Source organism: Marmota flaviventris, chromosome 3 (assembly GCF_047511675.1).
Source record: "Marmota flaviventris isolate mMarFla1 chromosome 3, mMarFla1.hap1, whole genome shotgun sequence".
NCBI lineage: Eukaryota > Metazoa > Chordata > Mammalia > Rodentia > Sciuridae > Marmota > Marmota flaviventris.
This window is the reverse complement of record NC_092500.1, coordinates 174,259,366-174,283,165: the sequence shown is the minus strand read 5'-3', so window position 1 is coordinate 174,283,165 and position 23,800 is coordinate 174,259,366. Positions and strand designations below refer to the sequence as shown.

At 52.8% G+C, this 23,800-nt stretch overlaps 1 protein-coding gene across 1 annotated transcript; it reads right to left on the bottom strand.

The window, feature by feature from the left end:
* Positions 1 to 1,533: 1,533 nt before the first annotated feature.
* Positions 1,534 to 18,522, bottom strand: Xkr5 (XK related 5). The gene is made up of 7 exons (XM_027922081.2): positions 18,465 to 18,522; positions 16,156 to 16,339; positions 11,311 to 11,495; positions 10,179 to 10,388; positions 8,550 to 8,719; positions 5,399 to 5,510; positions 1,534 to 2,681 (listed from the first exon to the last, which is right to left on the bottom strand). Exons 1-7 carry the CDS (start codon positions 18,520 to 18,522, stop codon positions 1,534 to 1,536), a joined length of 2,067 nt encoding a protein of 688 aa, XP_027777882.2.
* Between the last annotated feature and the right edge of the window lie 5,278 nt (positions 18,523 to 23,800).

Below are 23,800 nucleotides of genomic sequence, written 5' to 3'. Positions count from 1 at the left end.
AGCCAATCCCCAAAAAACTAAAGGCTGAATGTTTTCTCCAATAAGTGGATGCTAATCCATAATGGGGGGGGGTGTGCATGAGATAAGTGGAGGAACTTTGGACGGGGCAATGGGGAGGGGGCAAGGGGTAGGAAAGATGGTGGAATGAGACGAACATCATTCTCTAGGTACATGCATGACTACACGAATGATGTTACTCCATGTATGACCAGAGAAGTGAAAAATTCTCCATTTGTGTACAAAGAATTGAAGAGCTTTCTACTATCATGTATAACTAATTAGAACTCAAAAAAATTAAAGGCGTGCTGGAATTGAGAATCAGAGGATGAATGGGAGGAATTGAGGGGCCCATGTTCTTCTCACTCAGCTGGTGAGAACCTAGGCAGAGGAGGAAAAAAAATGGGTGATGTGAGGCACAGTGACTGTCACTATGACTTACTCATTCTTTTAAAACTCCCCATAGTTAATGTTTACTGTGGCATTGAAGTGTCTGATTGGCTTCCATGGCTGGTGACGAGGATGCCTGTGAGCTCACTGCTGATGTTTGTGTGGTCTTGGCCTAAGCGAGGCTGGCTTCTTGTCCTCTTTGGGGCTCTGATGCTGTCCCTGGACCCAGAGACACTTGGAGAGGAGAAACTCCCCACCCTAACAGCACACAGCCCTCCCTGTGTCCTTTCTCTAGAGGGTTTATGATTGGATTTCCTTAGCCAGCGATGAAGGAAGGCGTAGAAAAACGATGGAAATTCCTACCCACAGGGACAGCCTATAGAGAGGAGTGAGGAAGAAACTGTCACGAGGGCGCGCTGGCGGCCCTCGCTGGGTGCACTTGAGTCTCACGTGGAATGGAGGAGGAAGCAGTGTTTGGAGATCAAGGAAAACCTTACTCTCAGGTTTCATCTCACACCAGTCAGAATGGCAGTTATCAAAAGCAGACAAAGAACTGCTGGCCGGCTGGCCTGCGGGAAGGAGAGCTGGGATTTCACTGAAAAATACCATCCAGACTCTGCCAAAGAGCGGAGGAAATCTCAGAACGGCGTTTGCGGGTTCAGTTCTGTTGACTCCAGGCACTGTAGTTCTTGTCTGCTTCCAGAGTTTGCATTGTCTAGCTGTGTGACTCCAAGAAATAATGCAGTTGGAATACGTTTAATAAAAATATGAATAAGCACTCAGTGTCAGGAAAAGTTAGTTACAAAAGAACCCAGGGTAAAACAGAACTGAGTTTTACCTTTGTTTCCTAGTGCCACCAAGATGGGAAATGGGGACCATTCAGCTCACTGGAGGAGGTGAGCAGTCTGGGAGCCTCTTCACCTGGGTACACTGTGCTAGGATGTCCCCTGTGCAGGCGCCATAGGAGACGTTCTTGCGGGAGGTACAGGGGGCATCCAGTCCTGCTCCCTCATTTTTCAGGTGGGCAGATGGCGAGCCAGAGGAGGAAAAGCCCGTCCAAGGACGAAGACGTTGGAGGTGGTTTCTCTCATCATGGCACCCGGTGGCTGGCCCCATTTGTGACCTGTTGTCTCACTGTGACTGTGGTCAGATGTAAAAGCTTGCCTCGTGCTTCATCCTGTCCGGGCAGCTGCAGTCCCTCTGGATGGGCTCGGACTTGGGGGTGGATGTGAGGCGGGGCTCTTCAGCGGATCTCAGGCTCATCTGTGGCCACAGCCTCGGGGTGCCAACTACAGCAGGATGGCTCAGAGCCTCTGCCGGCTCCTGCCACTCCCCACACTCGGAGCCACCCGGGGCTGGTCCAGGGAGGCCTGGGCTGGGGCGGAAGTGTCTGCACGGGCCTGCGCCTAGGATGGGGCTGATGTTGGCCACAGTGAGGGGGAAGGACTTGGCACCGGGCTGGGGCAAGGGAGGCTGGGCAGGGCTGCTCTCTCCCGGCATCCTCCTGGAGCGGGCCATCAGCAGGCTCATGGGGCTGCCCTCTTGGTGTGAGGACATGGCCACTTCCGTGGTGGCACTGAAGTACAATGTTGTGCTCTCCTGTCCCTCGCTTCCTCTCAGCTGCCCCCCTGCAGTCCTCCCCTGCTCCCTGGGGGCAGCCCTGGCTCTCTCCTTTGGGTTGTCCTCCCCGCGTGTGGCTGATGGCTTCTGGGTGGGCACACTGTCCTGATGATCACTGGCAAAAGAGATGTAACTCGAGGTTTCCAAGGCGTCCACCTCTGCTTTTGGGGTCCCTTCAAACTTGGAGCCTTTCTCTAGGGTTGAAGCATCATGGGGGGATGACAGGTGGGCTTTCTGGGTACATAGGGTCTGCCCCTGCAGACTGCAGTGTTGACTGGACCCCCATGTGGGGGGACAAGGGCAGCCAGAACTGTCCTCTCCCAGGGCTGCGTTGATCTTGGGCACATTTCCTGTTTTTAGGGCAAGTTTCACCAGCAGCCAGTGGTGGCGGCTCAGGAGGGACCCCTCCCTGGAGCCTGGGTCCCCCATCTCTGTCCCTGGAGGGCCCTGCTCTGGGCTGGGGGCCTTCTCCACACTGGCCAGCACCCAGCTTTCTCCGTGGCAGGACTCTGCGCTCTCAGGCCTTCCGGCTGCTGGAGCCGTGGTCCGGGGTGGGGCCTCCTGCTCTGCGCTGTCCCTGCTGGCAGGGCCTCTGCATGTCCTCACGAAGCCTGGCCAGATGTCTGTGGATTTGGGGTGTAGCAGGCTGTAATAAATAACCAGCGACACACTGCCTGAAAAGACAGAAAGAGAGTACCAGGTCAAGTTCTTGGAAGTCCTGCAGCCGCCTCGTGGTTTGCGGTTCCAGCCATTTTGAGTAGAGCAATATCAGTGGGATCCAAAGTGAGACTATTTGGAGCCTGAGAAATGCATGTTCTGGGGGAGTTTGCAGCTTCTAGAATTTGCAGCTCGTCTTCAACTGGAACAAGAGAGCTTGACTCCTGCCGATTCTGGGTCTTCCCTCTCAAGCACACTCCCACTGAGTGCTCGGGTTGTGTGTGAGAATATGTGTGTACATGTGTGTAGTGGGTGTGTAGCACGGGGATGTGTAGCATGTGGGAGTGGGCACACGTGTGTGAGTGTGCAACATGCCTAGAAGAGCTCTCAGTCAACACCCTGGGTGGAGGGGCCACAGCGCTCTGGTGCTGGCGGAGGGCTGCAGCCCAGGCCGTCCTGCTCCTGAACAGACACATCAAGGAATTTCCAGGAACAGCAGCCGGGCTTCCTCTGTGTGCAAACATCTTGGTCACATTGTTGCCTTTTTCGTATATTTTGATCAGGAGTGTTGACTGCTGGGTAATCTCTTTAACAGAGCGTTCCAGTAAGCCTCCCACACAGCGCCCAGCTTCCTGCGGCACTGGAGGAGCGCTGGGCAGGGCGCTCCTTATCAACCGCAGGAAACGGGAGGAAGTGCTGGGGAGAAGAGTCTGAGGGCGCCAGGACACGCCAGCGTGACAGCTGCAAGGGGCCCCAGGACTCTGCCCCAGACCCTCTGTCTCTCAGGCCAAGGGCCACTGCTCAGGGCTCGAACCAGGGACAAAAAGGGCAGAATCCCTACATGCTCGGTGTGGCCTCTGCAGCAGGCCCTGATCACAACTTCTGCACACTGCTTCAGACTCTCACATTGCTGAGAGGGACCCAGTGTCACCTTTTACAATGAATGACCCAAGACGAACCAAGCTGTGGGGTCACAGAAGTCCTTAGCACACAGATCCAGTGAAAAGTCTCTTCAAGGGCCATGCCATTTGCTGGTTTTGGGTCGTAGTCCCAGGCTGGCAGGCAGGAGGTGCTCAATAAAGAAGGAAAGGTGGTGGGGGCTAAACGTGAGCTGGGACTGTCTACTCTCAGCCTGAGCTCTAGCTCTTTGGCCTACAAATCTCCCTCCCCTCCTTTCCTACCTTCTTCCTTTCCATTTTGTTTTATATTTAGTGATATCAGTTTTGATATAGTGTATTTGATTGTAAGTATAGACATGATATAGTTAATTCTCAATAATGCCTGCATTTAACAACTGGCTCACAAAATTCCTTTCCTTTTCATTTTTTTGTATCTCTTCCTGCTGAGGATTCCTGAGGCCCCTCGTGAGCCAGGCCTGCTCACGCTCTGCCTTCAGCGGAGAGGGACGGGCAGGCCCACTCTGGCTGAGCTCTGCCTGTGTCTTCCCACCCCGAGCTTATAGGGGGTCTTTGGTGTGGGAGGGTCTTCCTGTCTGGGCTATGTCACATTCTGTCCTGGTTGTGAGACTGTGATATAGTCTTGCAGGGTAGAAACTGGGTGATGGGTACAGGAACTCTCTGCATGATTAAAACTACAACTATCTGAAAATAAAAGTTCATCTGAAGAAGAAGCATTGGCTCAGCCGCCCACTCTGCCAAGCCAGGACTCGGGACTCTGAGGAAGAGGAGGCAGACTTAAGGCCCAGGTGGTTGGGGCTCACGTATTGGGAATCTCCTCTGTGCTGTGAATGGTCTCTCACCTCAAAGGCTTTGTGTCAAGGTTGCTCTTTCCCCGTCACGGCTGCTCTCGTAGGCCAGCCCACCCCCAGAGCTGTGAGCAAGAAAAAGGCCCTAGGTCCCTGCTGCCCACCTCTCTGGGGAGGGCCCAGGTGTCAGGTGGTCTTGTTGCCTCCATGTGCCTCCTTCAGAGTACAAGTGGGCAGAGGAAGGGATGGGGCATGGCAGGACCTCAGGACCAGGTGAGCAGGAATGGGGGGCACAGGCAGGACCTCAGGACCAAGGCTTGTAGTGAACAGTGGGGGATCCTGGGCAGGGGCCACTGCCACGTGTGGTGGCCATCCTGGACAATCCACCACAGGCTCAAGAGCGGCTGGCAGGGCGGCGGTGGGGGGCAGGCTGGCATCATCCTTCAAGTACAGGGATGAAGCCCCTGCTGAGCTCACCCCTATCAGGGAGGCAAGGTCAACACGTGGACACAGCAGTGACATCAGGTTGTCCACTCACTAAGCCTGACTGATACTGCTGATGCCCATGATGGAGCTGGGGTGGACGCAGCTAGACCACTTAGCAACTGCTGGTCTCGTGGAGTCTCCTAGAGACCTCTGTGCAAACTCTCTCCAACCAGTGGCAGATGTGACAGACACCAGAGTGCCTGTGTGGCCAGCAGGAGCTCCCTGTTCTGCTGTGGATGGTGTGGCCAGGACAGGGAGGAGAGGGAAATCGCCTGAACCCCATGGGAGCCTGGAGAGGGGCTGGCACAGGAGGCATTTTGGCTACAAGGGGCTGGGCCCAGCCTCACCTGAGTTCCCAGCAGTCAAGACAGGACAACAGGGCTGATCTCAGTTTCTCTGGCCCTGGAGCATGGCCTCCAGCCACAGCACAATGGCTCTGTCCTCAGTCCCTAGCCCACCACCTCTGAACTCAGTTTCCTGTCCTCTGAGTCCAACGTAAAAACAAGACAACCAAGTTGAGAAGGCAGCCACGGTGGGTCTTACCTATCAGAAATCCAGACAAGACCCCAGCTATGGTCCACAGGCTGCTCCATGAGGCCCCCTGGAGGAAGTCAGTGGCCAGCACCAAAAGAATGATGTCTTCCAGCAGCATTACCTGTGGGACCAAGGCAGAGCCAGCACCTGTCAGAACAAGGCAGAGCCACTGCGCCCTTCCTGGATCTGCAGCTCTTCCTTGCTGTCTCCAGGGTGCCCAGGCCGAATGGCCCCTAGAAGCAGAACCCTCATCCTCAAGGGCAACCTCTCTGCAAGGGAGAGCCTCCTAGCATTGCTCATTAAAATGTCAGAGTCACAAACACTGGAGCGGCCGTGGGGGCTCCCTAGGGCAGTCGGGCTGGGCTGCTCTTATTCCCACCTCTGTCTCCCGCCCAGGCTGGGTGTAGGCAGGGACTCATATGGTAACGCGATAATGAAAGCCATGTGCAGAGCTCAGGGTGTCACCGAGCTCCAGTAAGCTAGAGTCACAGACTTTCATAACAACTCTAGAGATTTCCTGTAAACAGGAGCACCTTTAAGGGTTAATTTGTTTTGCACCACGCAGTGGCACTGGGGGAGGGGATCTCCCTGGCTGGAAACCGGTGGCTGGTGGGCTCTCCCAAAGGCACCTGCCTCCAGGCTGGCCTGGCCTGTCAACTTGTTTCTAATTTTTAAATATAAAAAGTAAATTTTTATTGAAATATGTAAATTAACAGCACATAATTCAAGATTATACAGATGGTCCTTGATTTACCATGGGGTTACCACCCAATAAACCCACTGTAAATCGAATGTTGCTAAGTTGGAAATAAGTCTGAGGTACCTCACCTCCCAAATACCCTAGTACAGCCCAGACTGCCAAGTGTGCCTAGAACACTGACCTTCCCCACTTGGGCAAAGTCAGGTAGCGCCAAGCCCGCTTACAGGGAAGAGTGGACTGTCTCACGTAACTTAATAGTGCATTAAAAGTGACAGAATGTCAGCATGGGTGCAGCTCTGCTGCACTGCAAATCAAATAATAGAAGTTGGGACCATCTGTACACTTTACTGCTGACCGTAAGACATAGGAAACTGAGTTATAGCACTGACATGCTCAGAAAGTCTTCCAAAGATTCGCCCTGGTGATTCACTGGCTTCATCTTAATCCAGGAAACTCAAATAAGTCAAGGGTTGAAAACTCTCAGGAGCTGTTGTGGGCGGGGTCTCAGCAGCCCCTGTGAAAACCTGCAGTCTTTCACTCTGACTCCTGACAGATGTCTGGTTGGTCCACAAGTCTGGTGGAAGGCAGACTGGTCCTCTGGGCGCCTTCCACCTCAGTGCTGTGATCCTCTGCCTGTGGCCCTTACGATATCTGGGCCTGACCTGGGCCTCCCTCTCCAGGGGCTTAGGGGTGGGACATGGGCTTCCAGGAGCGGAGCCATCACCATCCTTGCCTGAGGGACACCTGAGAAGTAAATGAATAGGGGGACAGTGGAGTGCAGAGGCTCAAAGGCCCTGTAGATATGGCCCCTGGGGCCTCATGGCTGTTAGGGGACAGATGAGGATGGGGGATCACAAGGTAAGAGTAATTCTGTAACCACCCCCCCTCCGTGCTGACGCCCATATGCATTCTTTTCCTCAGTGGACAGGATACGTCACCTTCCTCAGCAGACTACCTGTTGTTCACTGCAGGGGAAATGCAGGCCCAGGAGAATACTGATGGGAGGAGCCCGGAAGATTTTTGTGACCAGATCCCAGAACTCTGGGAGATAAGGAAAGTTCTTCCTAACCAGAAAATCGATCTGTGTGTGGTTAAGAATTCAACTAGAGCTGGTCAGCATGAGCCAAGGTGACCTAGAGTTGCCATGACAGGGAAGGCCTGAAAGTCTGATACCGTCCTGCTGTCAGTCGAAAGTCAAGAGGTGGACCTGGGCAGGACTTTCTGGAAACGTCTCTGGGATCCCCAATAAAACTGGAGTTCAGGAGAGGCACACAGTCCCTGTCTTCCCTGAGAGGACCCACCCTCTCCCTTGAGAGTGTCCCCTTCTGCTTTCCTATTCCTTCATTAAACATTCTTGTTACTCTGGGTGACATGTCTGCAATCTTTCTGACTCAATTGCAAGAACTGGGGTTTGAAGAGGGGGTCTTGGTGCTGCCTCAGTTTCTGGGAGGGCCCCAACTCCCTCACCAGGACCCAGTTGGCTCAGGCTCCTGGAGGTCTGAGGCCCCCTTGGGAAGCTGGGTGGTCATCATCTGTATTTTCCTTATAGTTGTTACCGGCTCTGTTGGTGTCTCACCATCTTTTTTAACCGTATTTCCTTTTGAATGTGTACCCCCCCTGGAGTTTGCCTGCTAAGGCTTGTGACGTCTGTCACGCGTCTCGCCTCCATTTATCGGTCACTTTGTGCCAAGCTACTTATGCTACCTGTTGTTTGCTCTTCATAAGGCCCTTGGAAAGTAGATGGGTCTTGCTTGTCACAGGAACACTGAGGGACAGGTGGAAAAGGCTGCGAGGATCTGAGTTCTGGGTCGTGACCAGCAGGGCTGGGGTTCCGTCACTCGTTAGCCTTCGAAACCTGGGGCCTGCCCCCTGGGCCATATTGTCTCTGCTCTTCACAGTGCAGCTCAACCTTCACCTTCTGGCCACCAATGGGAAGCCATGCTGCTAGGTCCTCCAGGTTTTTCTCTCCTGCCTTGCCCACATTCTGCCTCACTATCATGTGAACTTACTAATATGAATTCTTTTAAAAAATGGGTAGAAATTTCTTCTGGAATAGAAGCAACCTGAAGACTGACATCAGGCCACCTTTGAGATTGTCACCCTAGGTAGGACCGCATCTGGAACTCGGTGATAAACACCTGGTAAAGACTGAGGTGATGACCAAGGCCGTTTTGTGGGACGAGGACCTGCAGGGACCCTCAGCAGACAGCAGAGAACACACCAAACACGCCTTTGCCACAGTGATGCTCTGGTGGCACCTGGACGTCGGCTCAGTATTTTCACAGCCCGTCGACTCCATTCAAGACTAATTCCTTTTAGAATTTTCCTGTAAACCATGCCAGTCCTTCTTTCATAGCTGTGTGCACACTCACGCTCCTGTGCACACAGACACACACACACACTACAGGCCACACACATTCTGGGAGAGCCGGGATGAAAGAGCGCCCCCATCGCACTTGCCGAGTAGAAGCTGGCCATCCTCCTTCTGGAAGGGCTGTCCCAGAAGTCGAGGTAGCAGAGGATGTACACGGCCCCCGCCAGCAGGTTGAAGAGTCGCCAGTGGCAGGTGCTGTCGATGATGTCACTCTGCTGGGCTACAAGCCAGAACGTCATCACCAGCCAGTGGGCACCTGGGGAGAGGTGAGCGGTGGTGGTCAGGGTCCAGGGGGGAGGTGGGGGAGGGGGCAAGAACACAGAAGCATGGCCTGGAACCCTCCCTCTCTGCTTGGGCTGCACTTGCCCCAGCATCCAAGAACAGACACCAGAATCCAGAAGAGAGTGGAGGAGCGGCAAACCGGCCAGTCCAGCTCTGCACCTATCACCTCTCGAGCCTCCTAAAGGGCACTTGGCCTAGTCTGGAGACTCGGGAACAAAGACGAGCTGCTGCCCTCAATGGCACATGTCAGATGTTACGTACCCCTGCCTTTTGGGTTCCAGAAAGTTTTTAAGGAGGCAGTTACAAAATCGACTCTACTATTTTAAAATTGTTACTACATGAGCCAAAACCCTCCATACCCACAGGGAAGGATTCTATGTGGTCCAGCTATAGTTTTTATGCCTATATTTTAAGATGAGTAATATCCTTCTAGAGTTAAAGCCGAGTTTTTAAAAGGATGAATAAAAACATCGTTAATTTCTCTTTTGGAGCAAGTTCCCCCACCCCCCCCAATAACTGTATCAAATGTTTGTTCTGGGCCCAAGGGCCAAATACCTCTCAATGTCTCCAGTTCCCTTAAAACAAGAGTACACTGTTCTTTCTTGCAGAGTGTATTCACTGATGACCAGAGGAGACTGCTGTCCTTGGCAGAGACACACAGACCCCATTCAGGAGTGTGCAAGGCCAGAGAGACTCCCTGTCATCACTGTGCATCTCTGTGTGCCCTGGACAGAGGGCTGGGGTTCTGAAGAGCTGTCTCGTTTCAGACAGAGACAATGTCAGAGCACTTTCAGAGACTATAAGCAGCTTCTCATAACTTGTATATTTTTGAACTGGGTCAGGGCAATGGGACCCCAGACCTCCCTCCTGTTTGAATGGCAGTTTTTCTAGGGAAAGATTTTAGTCTGTGATGTAGAATGGTGTCTATGCCCTGGGGGTCCCTAGGACTTTCGAGGCTGGGATATGTAAGCTATGGCGAGGTCTCTCCAGAGCGAGCTGCATGCCCTCCTTCCCACTCCACGGCCCTCTGGGAGCTGGGGTCTGCGTCTCCACGCAGGGGGATCTGGGCTGCCTGTGGCTGCTCGGACCAGCAGAGCCCAGCGGAAGCAATACTGAGCCAGTTCTAGGCCTAGCTTTTAAGAGGACTGGCAGGTCCCACTTCCTGTCTTGGAATTCTAGCTGCCAAGGGTGAGTCCAGGCTACTTTGTGGAAGAGCAAGGCCATGTGTGCACGCAGCCCGCTCCAGCCTCCCTGTGAACCCAGATGCCTGCTCTCCTGCTGCAACCACAGGCGACCCCTAAGCAGGAGCCACCGGCCCAGCCAAGCCAGCCCCAGACCTGGGGCTCATGATCATCAACAGTATTTCTAAGACATACTGCTCTGCGGTGCGGTGTTACACAGCAGTAGATGACCAGAGCGTGAGATCTGCTTACCTCCAACCACCAGGACCCAAACGCGGTAAGCTCTGCAGAACAGAGCCAGACTCAGGACGCGGGTCCCCAGCATGCCCATCCGCCAGAGCTGCTGGCAGAAGAGGGCAGCCCATGGCATGACGCGGTGGCCTGGCTTCAGGACACCCAGGAAGTGGGTGTAGGACACCAGGGCCCAGGACAGTGAGGACCAGGAGAGCAGGGCACTGACTCCTGAAAGGGAAGCAAACAGACAGAACATTCCCCACAGGCTCCAAACAGCCACTGTTGAAGGTTCATTGCTTTAATGGGACATATAACCTCTCATTAAAACCCAGCTCTACAGGGGACACCACTGACCAAGCCCCTTGAAGGCGGAAACATAACAACATAAAGACTTCCCAGCCCCAGGTCCAAATCCTCTGGTCTAAGTTCTGTTTAGAACAAAGCAGATCCTGGAAGATGATGAATGTGGTTCCTTCCCAGGTGTTTTGCTGCTCGATCACTGGATCATGTGAAGGAGATTTAATAAAAAAAACTATAATCAGAACATAAATGGCATCAGGCCCTTCGATGAAGATGCATGGAAGAATGATACAGTCCTGTCTTCTGAGCATTTGGTTTATGGACAGGAGGGGGAGGGAGGAGGTGGGTGAGGGAAGGAGGGAAGGAAGGAGAAAGGGAGGGAAGGAAGGAGAAAGGGAGGGAGGGAGGGAGGGAGGGAGGGAAGGAGAGATTGTGGATGCAGGAGATGGAAATGTGCATCGGCTGGGATCTGAGTTGTGGTTTCCATGAGGCTCTGGAGTCAGCTCTGGCTGCATTAGGAGTTATTCTAGAGACTAAGGACACAGGGAAGACGGAGCATTAATCTCGCTGAGAACCAGTTCTTCCTGGGGTATTTTCAGGGTCATCTTAAGTGCACAATTTCTATCTTCTGGTCTGATCTTACAGCCTAACCCCCGAGGAGAGCCAGCTCACTGAGAATGCATTGCCCCAAGCAAAGCCAAATGTAGTCCCCTATGGGCTAGTGAGCACAGGATGCCCTCATTCTCCCAGGCAGGGGAAGTCTCAGATGGGAGGGTTTTGCCAACCAGTCACATGTTCATGTCCCCCTTGGGAAGTTGACAGTCTGAGCTCTGCAGCAAGAGGTACTCACCTGGCACAACATCTGTGAAGTCTGAGGCTAGAAAAACATATGTCTGGAGCAGCAGGTGGGGCCCCGTCTGCAGCAGGGCCTCCAGGAGCCGGAGCGCTGACAGGTCAGCCTCCTGCAGCCACAGCTGTCCCCAGTGGGGAGCCTCCTCTGCCTTTGACAGAGCAATTGATGTAGTGTCCCAGTGCCTAAAGAAGAGCAAGGGGCATGGTGACATGGAACCAGGCTGTGGCAGGACTCAATAGGACAGCCTCTTTCATTCAGAGACAGGTAGCATTCTGGGAAATACCCTAGGTACTCATCAATGTCACCCAAAGTCATCAGTTAGGCTGTCACTGGGCTGACTCCAAGCTGGAGATGTCAGTTCCAATGGGTGTGCCCTGAGTTCTGGTGCTCAGCCAGGCCCAGCCTATGTGCCACAGACTCCCCACATCTGGGAGGGGTGGGGGAAGGCAGGTGAGGAGCCAGGACCCAGTGCAGGAGGGTCTCTCTGAGCAGAGCTGCCACAGGGCAAGGAAACCCAGACGGATAGGCTGGCAAGGTTTGAAGGCAACTCCAACTGACTCCCCTGCCCCAGAGCCTCTTGGGATGGGAATCAATTCCTTCAGCAGCTGCCTGCTCCAAGGTGCTGTGTGTGCTCATCTCTTTAGAGCCCAGAGAGATGAGAAAACCCTCATCCTCACACTCATGGAGTGCAGAGCTTTGTGTGCCCTAAAACTGTGACACACAAGAACCTTGTGCCCTAAAATTAAGACACCCAAGAAGCTGGGGGGCTGTTCATGCTTAGGGGCCAGGATGAGAAAGAGAAGCCGCACACATGCACACATGCTCACGTGCTTGCACACACACACACACACACACACACACACACACACACACGTGGATGGAGGAGAGTCAGGCTGTCAGGTGGCAAGATGAGAAAGGGAAGGCATGTGGTCAAGGTGGAGCGTGGAAACCAGGCTGAGGCAAATGGGGAACCAGAGGCAGCTGGAGGCAGATGGACAGCTGCTAGCAGCCTGGGGGACACAGAAAACAGCAGAAGGGATGAGCCCCCTCACATGTCTGTCGCACCGGGCTGCGCAGGACCCCAAGGACACTTCAGCTCAGCCCACCTGGGTAACCTTCCTAGGGTCTGGAAGAGGGTCAAACACCAGTGAAAGGACTTAGAATGCTCTTTTCTCATTCTGTTTCCCATAAATCCATCCCAGAAGCCTTTTCCTCATATTCTCATCTTCTGAAAGCTGTCTATAATGTGGTGTGGGGCACCTGCTAAACTGCCCAAAGGGCCACACGGAATATATAACAACCATGCCACTCCCTGGTCACACTTGGAGGTTCAGTGGACTTGGAGTTTCCATTGGTGATGAGGTTTCTATGCACAGCAGCAACAAGGGAGGTGGCCACTTGCCTGCTGTGTGGGCAGTGGTGCCTACAGCTCCATTTAGGAGCAGAACCTCCTTGTCTTGTCCAAGTTCAGAGACACAGTGGAGCAACCCCTGGGCCAGAGCCAATGTCCCTGGAAGTCCACGGGGGAAGGCTTCCCAAGCATCTCCTGAGACTCTGCCAGACAGGCAGACTCTGATCTTTGGCCAGCTCTGCTATGTCCAAGCAGAAGGTGGGGGGTCCCCTTTGAAAGGGTTTTACTTACAGTGCTGAGGGCCTAGGGAAGATGCTTAGGGAAAACAGTTTTCCTTTTTCATAATTTGGAATCCTGGAGTGAACTGATTTCTTACTGAGTCTTTGAAGCTCTGATTCTGACACAAACTTAATGTTAAGAAAAAACATATGAAACCCCAAAAAATATAACCAGAAAAATGAACCATGTTCACTAGAAGCTTATGATTCAGTTTTGGAAAGAAAACACACGTGAAAGGATTGAGGAAGAAACCATCAAAATGAGCAGTGAGGGTGGAGGTGGAGTCCGAGTCCTGGGCAGGGGGTCAGGAGGTCTAGGAGGGCTCTCTGGGGGGAGGATGGCAAGGCCTGGTTGGGCAGCTGAGGTGGGAGGGAACCTAAAGGAGTATGTGGGCGCAGTGGGAAGGGTCCGTGTCTGGGAACTGTCAAGAGTCTGGTGGAACAGAGGGTGGGGCAGATGGTGAAAGGTTCCCGGGTGTGCTGAGGCTGCTTCCCTCCAGGATGCGGATGGCCTGAGGGAGGGCAGCCACCCAGGTTTTGTGACAGTAGGTCACTGGGGGCCCTGGGGAAAGCTGGGGTGATATGGAAGGTGCAGAGATCTGGCTACCTGGTCCTGAGATTCAACCTATCTGTCCTGGCCACAGCACACCCAGGCCCCCACCTGCTCTGGCCTGGGTTCTGAGAGCCTCGGCCGACTGTTGCTAGGGCAGCTCTTCCAGGCCCAGCCTGCCACGGTGGTCAGTTCTCCCAGGGCTTCCAACTGCAAGCTCCTTAGGCTACGACCAAGGTCCCTCTACCCTGGTACTTTCCCTGCTCTAGAGAACACCCTCTTATACTGACTACGGACGTCTACTCCCCAGACAGAAGTTTCTGGCAGCTGCCGTGCCTTTGCAGCAACACTGCGGCTTCCTGGGTCAGAGTCGCCTCCCCTCCCACGATGTGAGAACCTGCAGAGGCGCCAGGACTGGACCTCAGCGGGTGTAGGGACAGTGCTCTGCCTTCTGTGCGGAGGGCAAGTCTGACTCTTGGGGCTCTGCCGACATCCTTCTCTCAGCTCTGTTCCCAACTCAGCCTCAGAGACTGCACTCACACAAGTCACTAACCATGAACAGTCACCCACCAAGCGTGCCGAGCCCTGTGGATGACGGTCCAGGGTCCTGGTCGCATTAGGAACACAGGCTCCACACAGGGGCTTGGAAACACAACCCATCAGCCTAACTTGTCTTTAGAATTCAGTTTCTCAGCAATCTAGTCTTTCCTAAATAACAAGTAAGCATGAAAATGTGTCCACTACAACTAGAGTAGTCTATCTTGGGCCCAAGACGTGGAGAATAAGTGATTTTTTTCTCCAGTGTAACATTCCTGGGGATATTGGCCCTGTCAGCCTGCAGCTCAAGGTTTTGACTAGAGCTGTGTTTTACGTACTTTTTAAGTATTCAGTCTCCACCCATCTACACTGAGCTTATCTTACACGCCCTTAAAATTTGCCTCTTTCTTTTAAAGTACTTTTAACTTCTAAATGTGCTAACACAGAATGCATGCTGAGGAGATTAGCTAGGGACTCTTCTACCAGCTTACACTGAGTTTCAATTGAATTGACAGGCTTTAAAAATTGTTTAAAAGATCTTGGTGACATATAGTAGTAGAAGGGACACAAAAAGCCCAAATAGAAAAAAAGTAGCTCTTTGTTTAAACAAGCTGCTACTAATGTCAGGTTTGAACAGTCAGATTTAACATGAATATAGTTTGTATCATTTTGTGTTAAAAAAATTCAGCAATTTTGTTTTAAAGCCCTGAATTTTTATAAGCAACTTTCCTCAAGTTGGTTGTGTTTTATTGATTGTTCTGTTTTTGAAGGCTCCTCTGCATTTCCTTATGGAATCACTTCCTGTGGGCCACTGGGATCCAACTCAGGATTGTGCAAAATACCACTGTTTTGGCTCCCCCTACAGGTGGCTTACCAAACTGTGATTTAAAAAAAACGATTTGCTTTAAAAGACTACTTTTACCATGTTTTCTTTGTGAGAGCTGAAAGTGCTAGCTTCAGAATAAGGAAAAGATTCTTATTTCTATTTTCAAATCTCCCTACTAAGGAAGTAGATTTCTGTGTTTTGGCTAATTTGTAATCTCAGAAAACTTGTAAGCTGGGTAGTTTCTTATGCTTATACTGTCATGAAGTTAGAACCAAATTTGTGGCTTGTTATACAAACTGCCCACTCTGGCTTGATCATGTTCTAATATTTTGCCCCCTTTTCTGGCTTTTATTGTTTCTTTTTATTCGCTCAACCCCCCCTTTTAAAATTTTTTTGTGTTCTTTTAAATTATGTGTAAATTTCTTTGGTTACCTTCACTTCTTTATAATGATCAGATACACGTGAGTAGTTGTCTTTCCTAGCTCCTAATTTTTGCATCTCTCTTCACTTACCCATGCTAATTTTCAGTATATACCAGAATATCAGTGTGCTTATGGAGGTTCTGAGAGCCCAGGGGAAGAAAAGAGGATGGAGTCCACTGTCAAATACCAGTACCAAGAATCTGGACATGCCCTGGGCCTCTTGCATCCCCACCTCTGAAGAAGGCTCTAGATGAGGTGGGCCTGAGGCTGCTGAGAGCTGAAGTGCACATTTGTGCAAACTCACTGCCACATCTCTCTGACAACTCCCTGTTTCCAGGTGCTCCGGGGAGAAGCCACACCTTGCCTCAGAGGTGGCCTGTGGACCACAGGTAAGCCCACAGCACTAGATACATCTCTGGCAGCTTTTCTGTGGCAAAAACACTGGTTCTGGCTCCCAGATGACTTCTTCCTTTCACAAAAGCTTGAACAGATGCTGCTGTGGGGTGTGAAGGTATGGGGGTGTTCACTGTCTAGCCTGTGGCTAACTCAACTATGTCACCTTCCTGGACTAAGATAATAGGTGTTCAAACAGAGCTGCCATGAGCAGCTTTACGTGGCTCCAAAGGTTGACCAAAGGATGGACACAACATGAAGACAGAATTTGGCTGAAGAGAAGAAAAAGCTTTCTAAAGGTTACAGATGCATCTAGGAGGGGGCCCTGGTGTTAGAGATGCTGGATGAGGGGATGTCAGTCTCAAGCAGAGGTGTGATCCTGAACTTCCAGGACCTTAAGGACAGAACATATGGACAGAGGTCAGAGGAGTCCCTTCTTGCACCTGGTCAGGCTCTGGAGGTGGAAGGAGGCTGGCTGTTCTTACCGCTTCCAGACGCCCAGCTGCAGGAGGTGCAGCATCACCAACAGGCTACGTCCCAGATGCCCATCTTCTCGGAACCACAGATAGCTCAGGCTCTGGACCAGGAAGCCAGGCAGGAGGACAGAAAACGCCAGCCATCCCCAGAGAAGCTGTCCTGTGGTGAAGTAGTAAACCACAGTACAGAGGCCTGGAGGGACGAGAAAAACCAGAGGGGTTATGGAAGGATAGGGCTGGACTGGGTAACTGGGCTGTAAGTATTTTCAAGTTTTCTGGATGTTATAATGCTCTGAAATCTTACAAAGTCTCTTGGGTGGGAAGAGACTGCTTCTCTTAGAGGTAGCACAGGGCACCTCCAAGAGCATGCCTGTGACATGCAGACTGCCCAACCCAGAGCCACCCTCCTCTGTCTGGCCCCCACCCCAGGAGACAGCACTGCTCTGCCTTAGTCGTCTCAGTGCCAGGAGTCAGGCCTCCAGGGGTCAAAAGAGCCCAACACACACACAAATCATCCATGTTAGCCTGTCCTAGACTGTCCCCGCTGTGCTTGGTCCTTGTCTAGGAGGCCCCAACCTGGCCTCTCTACCGTGGCTGCTGTCTTCTGCCGCCTGACCACTGTACTTCCTCAGGGGCCCTCTGTGGCCTCCTGCCTCTGGTACCTGTGAGGACAATGAACTTGCTTTCCTCAGCCTCTTGTCTATACACTCTGACACTCCATCTCATTAAAAGACAAAACCAAGCAAGCTAACCAATCAACACGGTGTCCCCACCGCCAGCAAGACTCTGCTAGAACCCTGCCTGGGAGCTGGCAGAGCTGGCTGGCAACAGGGGCAGGCAGAAAGGTGACAGGGCTCTCTGGGGCATCTCCCTCTGTTACAAGGAGCCACGTGTACCAAGTACCTGGCAGCTAGGATGTGCTCTAAGTGTGCCGCCTCCTCTCTGGGACAAGGTGCAGAGGACCAGCACTCCCCTCCCCACAGGGTCCTCAGTCACCCTGCACTGCTGCCCACCTGCTGGCCTTTATCCTCCCAGCAGCCTCCTCCACCTGTGCAGTGGGGCCCTCACGGTCAGTGCAAACGTCAGCACCTCCCCACCGCGGCTGAGGATCCTATGAGGCTGGTAATGGAGGCAGCAGCGCTGGTGGACACGGGGATGCCCAGTAACTCTTTTAAATCACTGTTACTTGGATTTTACAGTATTAAAGTTTCAAGTGGGTCTATGAGCACAAGCCATGAATTTCGGTGGCAAATGCACTGCCCGGAGGAACAGCTGGGAGTCGTGCAGCCCCAGCAGAGGCGTCTGGGCCCTGGGCTCTGTCCAGCGGTCTAACCGCCTGCGCGTCCCGCCACACACCGCCAACCAGGGCCTGCCCGTCCGGTTTTAGCCCTCCCCTGCCGCAGGGCAGGAATTGGGAGTGCTTGGGTAGGACCCCACCCCGGCTCCTCCAGCGCCACTTGGAGAAAGCGCAGCGGGTGCGCCCGGGGACCGGAGAGGAACCGCGGCGCAGATCAGAGAGAAAATTTCGAGTCAGCGCCCGGCGGGTCCCGAAGGCGTGCGTGATGGTAGCGGGCGCGGAACCTTCTCGATCCTGGAGCCTCCCTAAGGCCACCGTCCCGCTCCCCAGAGGCGGGCTCGGAAGTCTGAGAACCGGAGGCGTGGCGGAAGTGGGCGGAGACACTCCTCTCCGGCACCGAAAGAGTTACACGTTCAAACGCGAAGGGCGCGAAAAGTATGGCGGTTTTGCTTTGCCTTCACTCGGCGGTTGGGTTCCCCGGCAGTCTCGTCTGCCCCACCCCAAACCCCAGTGGGAACCACTGTCCTTCAGGCCCTGGGTCCCCCAAGCCCTCGGCTCCCGAGCGGCCTCCTCGCTTCAGGCCGGCCGGGGCGATGGGGAGAGGCGGGGCGCATCTCGCACCACAGCACTTTGCCAAGCGCGTGGAATAAGAATTCTGGAGGGAGGGCGGGATGCCAGTCCGCCTTTTCCGGCGGGGGAATCCCCCATCCGTGGGCGACCCCTGGATCCGCGGAAGGGGTCATGCATGGGTGGGGGGAGGGGTGGAAATTCATGCAACCGCCGGGGGATCGTGCATTCCTGAGCGCTCTCGAGCACCGGCGGGGGGTTAGGCATCCGCGAGGGCTCTTGCAACCCTGAGCGCCCACTAAGGATTGGCGGGCGTGCTCCGCAAGCTGGGAGGAGAGCCAGCATGCAAGCACCCGCGCGCAGCGCTCTGCAGGCTGCCCCAGCGGGCGGGGGTGGGGTGAGGGTGGCGGAGGGAGCACCCGCCGGCGCCAGCCGCGGGCTGCGCTGCACTCACGCGCGCTCTGCTCCGCCGCCTGCAGCAGGGCGGAGAGCCCCAGGAGCCCCGCGTGCATCCTCCAGCCTGCCCAGCCGCCTGCGCCCGCCCCTTCCCCTGTCAGACGCCCCTAGTCGGGGAGGTTTCCGGCCTGAGGCCCGACTGCGGGAGGCATTTCGGCCAGAGCAGTTGGGCGCATGGGGGCTGGTTCTGGTTTATGCCAAGTTGCTAGCAGGGGAGGGAGGGAAGGAGGGAGGAAGGACAGATTCCCAGTGGGGAAGTCCCGTTTAGGTCTGGCCCCTTGATCTGGACGTAAGGAGAAGTGCTCTTTTCGTGGGTCCTGGCCCTGGGGTGCTGCTGAAAGCAAGTCCGGGAGAGGGGCGGGAAGGAACTGAATTAGAATCGTTAATTGGATCTTTGAAATCTTACAATTATGTGGCCAGAAAAACGCAGGGCGCGTTCCGTGGCATCTCACCTCCAAGTCCTTCCCAGCCTCTGCTCACAGAAGCTCTCCCCTTCCGTCCTTCAGTTTCTCTTCTCTCAAAACCTCATTGCCCTGTTCGCTCTTGCCTACCTCCCACCTTATATTCACTCTCAACCCCTTTCCAGTTTTCCTCTCAAAGGGACTATGTGGCCGCATGCGCGTGGAAGCAGTACTGTCATGCACTAGAATATGAATATAAAGTTGAAATCACGTACAGAAATTAGGATGAGGAATAAAGGCTCTTCTTGGTTGGTGAGAGATCCGCGTGTGTACCTCTGTCAGCATTTCAATTTTAGAAAAATTTTCTCTCCAAATCCTAGGTATGACTGGAGGAACACACATGTGTCCTACATTTCCTATGTTAAGAAATCTAATGATTTAAAAGCTGGATGGTGAGGCTTTGCCTTGGGACAGCAGCAGTTTGAGTGAGAGCTAAGATCATTGTCTTTGGCCTTGAAGCAAATGGAAGGGTTTTGGAAAGAGAAGCAGAAAAAAAGTCACAGAGAAAGGGCTGAGTTGCTACCTAACCACCTCCAACTTCCCTCTGTGACTGCCCTTGACTCAGCTTTTTTCCCTGAGCCACTTTCTTCTGCAGTCACCTTGGATTACAGGAACAATAGGCCTGGTCCAGGAGCCAAAATTACTTCCAAGCAGTGGCTCCCTAAGTGGGAGCAGTTACCCCACGAGGACACTGAGGCTGCTTCCTGCCCCCCAAAACCTGCCTTCTCACATGGGAACCATGTCCCCCTCAAGCCACTGTGACCTGCCCAGAGCTTCATGAGCCAGTCCCCAGACAAGGATCAGCCTGACCAGTCCCTGGCCAGGACCACCCACTCCACAGGCTGTGGGAGCCCTGCAGCCAGGCAAGCCCCCAGTCTGGGCCTTTGTTCCCCTTTTCTGCAACACCTCCAGCCCCTTGAAGATAGATCTTTGGTCACTGATCCTGTTCCTCATCATTGCTGTCTCCTTGGCATGTTGGGGCTGGTGGCTGAGCTGGTCTATTGGGACCCCTGGGGCCAGGGCTTTCAGCCGAGGATTCTGGTTACAGTGACTCCCATCCCAAATCACAGCCGTGAGGTTAAGCAAGTGGGCAGGGAGAGAAGGTGGCGGTGTCTTGTGGAAATCTCTTGGAAGCTAGAGAAATGGATGTTTCTAGGGTGTAAGTCCCCACCCCTGTCCACCCCTCTGCTTCTCCCCTCTTTCTGTGCACCTCCCAGCCAAGGAGTGGAGCTACTTCTTAATTCCTGAATCTGGCTGGTCTTGGATTTGCTTTGACCAGTACAATGTGGTACTAATCCTGATAAAAATTGCAATAAGCAATTTATTGGAGAAATGGGAAGAGGTAATTCATAGAAAAGAAAAACCTGAAAAGGCCCAATTTACTAAAGAAAACATAATCCAAAACCAAAGAGAATTGAAATAATGCTCAAATCATTAATATTTTGAGAAATGCAAAGCGCAATGTAATCACATTATTGCTTTAGTTAGATTAAAATCATGAACTTGGATGATACTCCAGGGTTCGTCTAGAGCACGAGGTGGCCCCCGTGCTGGGTGGGAGTCTAGAGCCATCCTGAGGAAAAGTCGAAGGGTCTGCTTCAAAGCCAGACGCGGTGCTCCACAGTTAGGGTAGTTGTCATTTTAACTTCAGATACACGCCTTGGAGTCTTTGATCATGCTTTTCTTTTTACATTATTGGAATAAAAATGTGCCTTGAGGTTAATATTCTGCTTTTTCAACTCAGTGAATCAGGCTCACAGTCACATAGTTTGATCTGATTCTTATTGGCCTAGGCTTTGTATTCGGCTGTGTTGAGGTGCAGTGATTTTTTTGTGAGCACTGTGTTGGGAATGGAACCCTCGTCGCTAGCGCTCTACTACTGAGCTGCACCCCGAGCCCAACGTGCCCTGATTCTTTACCCTATAGTTGAACATGTACTTGTTTGTTCGTTTGTTTCTTTTTTTTTTTTTTTTTGTAATGCCAATACTGCTACAATAACCATTTTTTTGGACGTAGTCCTCCCCTCCCTTTTCTGTTGGAATATGTTTTAAAAGATAAATTTCCAGGTGTAGGTTATTAGACTTTATGCTCCTTACCAAGAGTGCAAAGAATCCTGTAGCCCTTGGTAGTTTGTAGCAATCCTTGAGGGCCTGGACTTGGACGAGAGGGCAGTTGTTTCTCATACTGCTGCTGCTGACCCTCAGATGACACGTGAGGGAAACATTCTGGGCCGAGGCTTCCAGAGAATCTCCGTGGGTGCTAGGGGAGGGAGCCTGTGCTATCTGCCAGGACTCTTCTCATCCCCACTCCAAGCTATTGGAAGAAATCCTCCCTTTGTCTCGTCCAACCTCCTCCACACCAGAACCGTGGTCAGTTTGCAAGGGCAGGTGGAGTGTGTAGACAGGGTACAGGCGCATTCGCACTGCACGATGGGTGTCTCCAAAACACGAAAGCCACGCAGTGCAGGCAGATGTCCGGTAGGTGGCGCCATTGCATCATGTGTTCCAATCCGTCTGAGGCCGTCTAAAGGGAGAAGTGGAAAAACCTGTTTATAAACATATTTGGAAAACAAATCAGTGTGGAAAGAACTGCGTTTTATTTTTTGGTACTGGGGATGAAACTCTGGGGCGCTCCATCACTGAACTATGTCCTCAGCCCTTTTATTTTACTTTGAGACGGTCTTGCCAAGTTGCCCAGGCTGGCCTTGAATTTGTGATCCTTCTGCCTCAGCCTCTGTTGGGATTACAGTAGTTGGGATTATAGGTGAGTGTCACCATGTCCAGGTAAATGAATTTTAATTTTATTAAAATAATCCTTTGTACTTGAAAATCTTGGGTAACTTACAAATGCTTAGGAAACATGATCTCAACAGGCCCTGCCTGCAAGCCCTGGAGTGGGCTGGACCTTACTTGCTCACTGAGATTCAGAGAGACGTTTGCTCTGCCAGCAGAAGCAGAGCCCGGTGTGCAGCCAGGCATCTCCAGAAAACTGTGGCGTTTCACAGCAGGTGCTTCCCCGTGTCGTGGGGTGATAAAGAAAGTCTTTAGACATTAGAAGAGCTGCACTTGACAGCGTGGCAGGAATCATTTTCCTTGCTTCCCCTACCTCCTCCTGGGGCTGGGCAGACACCAGCAGAACAGAAGGGCACGTTCTTTGGGGATGGTGTCATTAATAAGCGGGACCCCCCTTTGTCTGCCTCGCATGCTGTGTCCAGCATCTGAGCGGCTTTCCCCAGGTCCTGCAGGTGATGTGCATGGAGTAGGGAGAGGACTCCAGGAAGACACAGCCTGGGACGTTCTGATCCTGACCTGGGGGCTCTGTGGGCAGCCCACACCCACCTCCTGCACCTTCGGCCTGCCCTCAGCCTGCCCTCTCTTTCTTCATGGCTTTGTATCATCTAATTTGTTTATTTGTTTTCATAATCAGTCTTCCTCCACTAACCAGCAAGCATCTGAGAGGAGGGACTTCATTTGATTCATTCACCCCTGGCCCAGAGGAAGCACTGAGTGCATCTTTGTGGGGTGAAGGCAGCGGTGGCTCATGGATGTGGGATGGTTAGTGCAGAAATCCTGTCCCCTGGGCAATAGCCGTGAGACAGCATTCTCCCTCTCCTGGCCTCTACCTGTTAGGACGGAATGACCCTGTTGCAATGAATATTCCAGGAGCCCAGAGAAAGCCCTCATTAGGAGAAAGGGGCTCGCTTGAAGTCAAGTGAGGGAGTGGGGATGACCCTTCCTGGTCAGTGGGGTTAAGGCATGGGGGGAGGGTGAAGGGGAGGCAGAAGCACGTGGAAGATGCAGAGGAAAATCTGGTAGCCCTTTTAGGCGAGATTCAGATCAGAGGCATGGGTAAAGGTCGGTGATTCTAAAATGTTCCCGGAGGAAGCATTTAGACAGACAGGGTGGTGAGGTCGGAAGGCGTTGGGGGATGGTTTTGAAGGTGTCCTTGTTCTGCTAACTGTTTTTCTAGTGTAATCTCATTCTTATTTGGGTGGCCATGGGGAGGAGATCATGGGGGTGTGCAGGGCCCTCCCTCCCTCCTCCTTGGTCTTGCCACCCTCTGCATGGAGACATGGCACCTGGAGCAGTACCCAGGTCAATAGCAAGGGGCAAGGTCTGCTTTGGGACCCTCAGGGGTCTTTTGCAGAGAAAATGCTTTAGATCTCCTCCTCTCTAAGTAATAGCCAATACAATATAAATGGCAAAGTATAAAGTAGTCCAGGAAATTCTGATCTTGCCCTTGATGATTCATTGTGCATTTTATTTTTCAACAAAGAGAGCAGCCTTGACTAGAATGGTTTTTTTTTTTTTTCCAGAGAACCCTCTTCCTCTAAGGCAGGTTTGGGGTCTTCAAAGGCACATTGAGCTAAGTTAAGGTCCTCACACAACACAAGCCATGCCCAGGGCAGAAGGACCCTGGGTGCTCTTTGTGGTCATTTGCAAGATGGGCCACAAAGAGGACCCACACAGTGTACCACCATACACCCCTTCCTGGAGTGGGTTTTCTGTAGTGTGACCTTGCAGTGTCCCCATCCACAGGTGGCCTCCGTTTCTCCCATTCTGGAGTCTAAGTTGGCCTGCGGACTTGCTTTGATCAATAAAGGCAACGAAGGTGCCATTGCCAACCTGGACCTGGAGACACCGTGCGTGCTACTGCCTGTTCTATTGGGACTCTGGATGCTACTGTGAGAACAATCCTGGGAAAGCCCACAATGACAGAGGCCCGTGACTCCACAATTCACGTTGCCTTGGGTACGGGCCAGCACCCAGCTGCGGTCAGGCTGCTACAGATGCAGGAGCAAGCCGGTGTTGTGGGCTGAATCGTGCCCTAAATGTGTATGCTGAAGTCCTAACCCCAGTGCCTTAGAGTGTAC